The sequence below is a fragment of a genome, unplaced genomic scaffold (assembly GCF_019419815.1).
Source record: "Pyrus x bretschneideri cultivar Hongxiangsu unplaced genomic scaffold, Pyrus_bretschneideri_v1 Contig45, whole genome shotgun sequence".
Classification (NCBI taxonomy): domain Eukaryota; kingdom Viridiplantae; phylum Streptophyta; class Magnoliopsida; order Rosales; family Rosaceae; genus Pyrus; species Pyrus x bretschneideri.
In genome coordinates this window covers 3,763,276-3,770,003 of record NW_025999779.1, presented here as the reverse complement: position 1 = coordinate 3,770,003, position 6,728 = coordinate 3,763,276, and the positions used below count along the sequence as shown (strand labels likewise).

The 6,728-nt window shown below is 43.2% G+C and overlaps 1 protein-coding gene across 1 annotated transcript; it reads left to right on the top strand.

Annotated features, from left to right (window-relative positions):
- The first annotated feature begins 3,128 nt into the window (after positions 1–3,128).
- LOC103933692 (exocyst complex component EXO70H1-like) lies at positions 3,129–5,676 on the top strand. The gene has a single exon (XM_009343389.3). The coding sequence runs from the start codon at positions 3,316–3,318 to the stop codon at positions 5,416–5,418; it is 2,103 nt and encodes a 700-aa protein (XP_009341664.2). The 5' UTR covers positions 3,129–3,315; the 3' UTR covers positions 5,419–5,676.
- Positions 5,677–6,728: the final 1,052 nt, after the last annotated feature.

Here is a 6,728-nt window from a genome sequence, read left to right as displayed (position 1 = left end):
TGAACCTAGCGCTTAGGTGGGCGGCTAGGTGGACTAAGTAGATTTAAGTAAATCTATTATATTTTTGTGTAAATAAGTGTTTGTTTATACTTAAAATATATATAATTTCATCACAAACTTCAAAATAGAATGATATATATACTATGAAGTATTTGAATATAATGAAAACATATGGGGAAACAAGAATATAATGTGTGTTCATTTAAGTATTCAATAAGTCTCTTACAATTTATTGAAAAAAAATAAAACGTAAAATGAGAGTTATCTATTTTTTGTCTAAGTGAGTCGCAACTTAGGCTGGCTAGACGGGTCCCTAGGAGGTCTAGGCGGGAGCCTCAGCAGGTCTATGCGCCTTTTCTTAATTTTCGAACGCTTTGGCTTTAATCAGGGTGGTAGTCAGCCGCCTAGCGCCTAGGCGGGGCCTAGGCAACACTATGCGGGGATTTTTATAACTGTAGTTTTACACATTCAACAAGAATGTTAAACAAAAATTCTGGATCGAAAGCTTCTCAAAAGAAAGCACCTCCATGAGCAGGGCATTTCCACTCCACTTAACAAACATAAACCTCACTTCTCCTACTTTGAGACACCAAACATCGAATGTCATGAAATAAGCATTCCAAGCTAGCATCTATAGCCCACTCACCGTTGAGCATTCGAATTAAAGACTAAGAATCAGACTCAATATCCACCACTGCATAGCCCATCTGTTTGGATGCCATCAACGCCGCTCTAATCGCAACAATCTTCGCCATGGCCGCACGCATGGACGGATCCATATAGGGACCCGAGAGGTCCCGGGACCCTCCGGAAATCCGAAGAAACACTTGTGATCGATCTTTGGGACCCTCCAACAATTTGAGCAGGTGCAGCGGAGAGGCTTGTTGCCTCCATGGATGTGCATGTAGCAGTGCTTATAACAAAGAAGAAGAGGTTTCTAATTTTTGTTCCACCACCTTTAGCTGCCTAAATTTATTTCTTCCAAATTCATTTAAGTTTTTTAATCCTAGACTCTAGTCTCAACTCCCAATTGTAATATATATGTTACATTGAACAAATTTCATCTTTGTAGAGTCATTAATTGATGCGTTATGTTGCTGAGGAGAATTTGTTGGTTTTATTACCTTTGAGATTAATCTTGATTATTATTATTTTATTTTATTAAAGACGGGACAACTAGTGGCAAGCCATGGTTCTCCTGGCCACAGTCAAGCAGACTCATCAGCTTAGAACCTCGAACCCAGGACCTCTCTGTTTTTTGTATTTTGAGAGCCGAAATCCGCGCCCTTATCACTGAGCCACTTGATGTGGTTGATTAATTTTGATTATTCAATGAACCAAATTCAATAAAAAATAGTGCTATGGAACCAAACTAGTCTAATATATTTTTTTTTTTTTGGAACTTTTATCTTGGGACCCTCCGATCTTGAAATCCTAGATTCGCCACTGGCCGCACGCTCATATGTATGACAATTTGCTCCTTCATTTTTATTTTTGTTTAAAAAAAAATTAATGCAGAATATGAAATTCAAAAAACGTGGTCACTTATTTCTACGATCTAGTGGTATTTCCCTTCACTTGTAAGTAAGAGGTCTTATGTTTGATTTTCGTCAAAGGCGAATTTGAACCACATTATTCCTAGTCCATTATGATGCTAAGCCCACCCATTCCCCCTTAGTATAGATAATATGTTTATTAAAAAAAGCGTAGAGATGGGGCATTTTTACTATTTTGCCCTTCTTAATTAAACAAGAGTTTCAAGAAAGGAAGGGGCATTCTTGATATATCGAAAGCTTCACCATTTTAGGGTAATGGCCATATATATATAGATAATATTGTTATTTAACCTGTACGATTTAATAAATAAAAAAAAAGAACTTATAATTCAATTGATTGAAAACATCCGGTTATACGTCGCTGTTTGGGCCCAAAATATTATGATCGGGCCGAGCAGCAGGATGTGCTTGGCCCAAGGTAATGACAAATACTATGGGCCGAATAATAAAACCCGGGCCAGCTGGCAAGGTCAGCCGAATCTTATCCTAAGAGGTCCAGATGAGTAGAAGGATCGAGGAAGTCCTGGTGCGACCAGGATTCTCGACCAGCAAGAAATAAAGCCTCAAAAGGAGGAGAATTCAGAGTCCCAGAGGGGGTAGGATTGTTCGAGCTAGAGGTAAAATGGGACAAGGACTCCCAAGTCAAATCCGAATGGGTTTCAGGGAATGAGGTGCTATAAATACAAGAAATTACGCAATAGAAAGGACCTTCAACTCAGCATACAATTGCCCTGCGCAAAAAACCTCTCAAACACCTTGAGATTTTTTCCTTTTCTTTTCCCTGCCGACACACCTTCAGTTTGGATAAACAGCACTGTGGAAGCACCCGGCGAGCATCTTCAGTTTGGATAAACAGCACTGCTGCCGCAGAATCAGCCGACCGAGGAGCACCTTCAGTTTGGATAAACAGCACTGCGTCGAGGTCGACCGATTATCTATCTAAGTCTCGGCCGAGAAGGATTTTCGAGTCCTTGTTGGTAGAGGTCATCTTACTAAGCCTTTCCGGCATAGTAGGGTGTTATGAATTGCATTGCTCGGCGCATTGGACGCCGAGTGGTTTTATGATTGGATACTCGCAAGTAAGTTTCAGGGTTCGGCATTCCGACGGCCGAACTACGTTTACCATCAAGACATACATCACATTTGAGTACCTGTGCCCATATAGTTTGGTCTCGATTCGGCGTGCTTATACTCTTACGAATATAATCACAGTGACCGAATCAGGCTCCGACGACTTGTGAACTCCGTAGAATTAGTAGCCTTGTCTTCAGGCTATAGAACCCAGAGACCGAGAGCGTTCCTTCCTCGGTCGCAATCGCAAAATGCAGAAGTCAACAGCGCACCCAACGCGACAACATCACATTTTACTCCTCGACCGAGCTCGGCCGACGAGTTGGCACGCCCCGCATTCGACCGAATGACGTAGTTAGCTCATTAGTTACTCGGCCTGCGCGCCACGTAGGTTTTGTAATTTTTGTAGTCAACAGTAGCTTAGTACTGCAGTTTAATAGTATTTCTCTTTACTTGTAAGTGGAAATCTTAGATTCTCGCAAAATATAAATTATTCTAAACAATATCATTTGTTAAAAAAATAAAAAAATAAAAAAAATCCGGCCGTACACATGAGTCGTGATTTATTTGAATAGTTGTGTCTCATTGCGACAAGTAATCTCCAACCCTTTTTCCTCCTAATATGAAGTTGTCGTTTAGTTTGTCTACACAAGCGCGTAAGGGTCATGTACGGGCCTTGGCATTATAAATGATGACTCCCACCAGTTTCAAAAGTCAAATCCCACGCTCACCATCTCCCTCTTATATATACCCCCTCCCACTCTCCAGTCCCAACGATAACACCAACACAATCACAATATCCCTCTCCCCTCCAAATCCCACACACAACACCCACCAAATTTTCTCGAGAAAATCTAATCCAGTCCAATCCAAGCCAATAGGATTATCAGAATTGAAAATGCCAATAAAAGGAATAAGGAGCTTGTGCTTACACTCCAAAACGCCGTCGTTGGCGGCCTACTCTTCTTCCCCTTCTAGGCCTTCCGTTTCATTTCCAACCCCGCGGCGCTTTCCCGTGGAGAACTTCACGGACGCGATGATCCAGCAGATCATCGACAACGCCGCCGTATTGGTCATGAAGTGGAACCCGGACACCTCCACGTACGCCAAAGTCACTTCCTTATTCTACGAGAGCAAAAACGAAGCCCGGCAGTTTATCCGCTGCGTGACGGACCTCCAGAGTGCCATGCACTACCTCGTCCAGGAGGACCCCACCTCAGAAAAACTCGTTCAGGCGCAAAGCCTCATGCAGGTGGCAATGAAGCGCCTCCAGAAAGAGTTCTACCAGATCCTCTCCATGAACCGGGCGCACCTCGACCCAGAATCAGTCTCCACCCGGTCCAGGTCCTCTATCGCCTCGACCCGGTCCAGCATATCTGATGACGACGAAGACCGCGGCGCCACCACAGAAGACGACGTAAAATTCGCCACAGACGCCATCCTCGAAGTCGAACAGGTCTCGGCCATCGCTATGAACGACTTGAAATTAATCGCCGAATGCATGATCACATCGGGATATTCGAAGGAATGCGTCCACATCTACAAAATCATCAGAAAATCGATTATCGACGAGGGAATGTACAAGCTCGGCGTCGAGCGGTTCAGCTCGTCGCAGATCGGGAAGATGGACCGGGAGGTTCTGGATCTGAGATACAAGAGCTGGTTGAACACGGTGAAGATCTCGATCTCCACGCTCTTCAATGGCGAGCGAATCCTCTGCGACCACGTGTTCTCATCCTCTGCCTCGATCCGCGAGTCCTGCTTCACGGACATTTCTCGCGAGGCAGCGACTTTGCTCTTCGGCTTCCCGCAAGTTCTGGTGGCGGTGAAGAGCAAGAAGAACTCTCTCGACATCTTCCGCCTCCTCGACATGTACACTGCGATCTCCGAGAACTGGCCGGAGATCGAATCCATCTTCGGCTTTGAATCCACGGCTGCCGTCCGTTCTCAGGCCCTCAACTCGCTCATCAAACTCAGCGAATCGGTGCTATCTCTGCTCTCCGATTTCGAGTCCATGGTCCAGAAAGACTCGTCGAAATCCGTCCCCACCGGCGGCGGGATCCACGATCTGACTCTCCGCGCGATGAATTACCTCTCGCTCCTCACCGATTACAGCAACGTCCTCGCTGACATTATTACCGACTGGCCTCCGCCGGCGAAATCATCCCATCCAAAATCATACTTCGACAGCCCCGTCTCCGACGAAGCTCCTGCACCGGCCATCTCCGCCCGCATGGCGTGGCTCGTCCTCGTCCTCCTCTGCAAGCTCAACGACAAGGCCAAGCACTACAAGGATGTCGCACTCTCGTACCTCTTCCTCGCCAACAATCTCCAGCACTTAATCTCGAAAGTCCGTACGTCGAATCTCCAGTACCTCCTTGGCGAGGACTGGATTTCGAAGCACGAGGCGAAAGTACGGCAGTTCGCGGCGAACTACGAGAAATTGGCTTGGGAGGAAGTGTTATCTTCGCTGCCGGAGAATCCGACGGCTCAGATTTGTCCCGAGGAAGCGAGATTGATCTTCCGCAACTTCAATTTCGCGTTTGACGAAGCCAATCGGAAACAAAGGACGAGTGTCGTACCCGACCCAAAACTCCGAGACGATATTAAAGTTTCGGTAGGGCAAAAGCTCGTTCCGGTTTACCGGGAGTTTTACGAAGCGCACAGGATGACGGTCGGGGGCGGGAGAAGCGGGGCGCTTTATGCCAGAATTGCCCCTGAAGATGTTGGAAATCACTTATCCGACCTGTTTTTTCCACCGTCGTCGTTGTCTCATCGGCTGAGCCATTGAGACCTGAGAATTATAACTGGCGCCGATTTTTTGTCTTGTATTTAATCGCCGGTTTTGTGGCGATTTTTCCGGAGGTATATATTTTTTGTTTTCTTCTGCTGTATGAAAGCGCGCGCGCGAACACGTCAGAGAATTTGAATTAGTTAGTTTTTGCTGTCACGTGTAACGACTTATTGACTATTTTGTACTTATAAAATCACCCCTTATATTTCTGTAAATTCAAAACATTGACCCATATGTTCATATTCCTTTCACATCCATGCATTAGCTCTTTTTTATTCTGTTTCTAACGAGATGATATTCTACATTTTTCGAATTCACTGTTATGTACTAGGCTAAAGCTAGGATCGAGTATGTCCAAGTTCATAACTCATCTCTTACTCAATTTTTATAATTGAACAATTTGACTGGAGGTTCGACAAACCCTAAAACTTGCATGGATTATCTTTTGCGCAAGTATGATAAATCCACATGATAATCAAACTATTTTCACAAATATGTTAAGAGCTACTTGTAATCGGTGTTTAAAATATTAATATTGAGGAAATATCGACATGCAAATATGTAGAAATATCAATGGATATATCGAATATCGATATCAGTTGCTTTAGATAGAAATGATGAAAATTTAAAATGAGATTTTATGAATTGTCAAATATTAGTTTGAACAAAATATAAGAGTTTCTCCAATATGAGGTAAAGTTCAGACTTCAACCCCCAATTTCCATATCTTTCTCTGCTTTTTTGGATATATCCATGAAACCATCGAACATATTGACGAAATTTTAAACACTGCTTGTAGTGCATAATACTAATAAGCTAAACAGGCGGGTCTCGTATATTTGTCTGGAGGATCGATGATACTGGTACACTATTATTGTTACATTCAATACTAATGATACAACATTAGGTATAAATTTCTTTTCACATAACATTATATTATTAACAAGAGACGTCAAGATAGCAATGTACTCGTCCCGTATAAATTTGCCCTCTTGGAGCTTCAATTTGATTGTTACTCCCCAGAAAAATGGTCCCCAAATTGCGTGAGGTTAATTTATATTGACTGTTAATAAAAACAGAAAGGGAAAACACAAGGAATTGCACTTTTTGTCAAAATGATGGAATGGACGGTATGATTTGTTGGTAGCTTTACAGCCTTGTATTTGTTGTTTAATCTCTTGTTTTTCTATCAGGATTTTGTTGTTGGAAGCTGATAGGGTGATAGATTTGTTAAACCCTCAATTATTTGTAATTAGAAATTAATCATGTAGGAACAAAACCGCAACCACCAAGCATCAGAAAATATA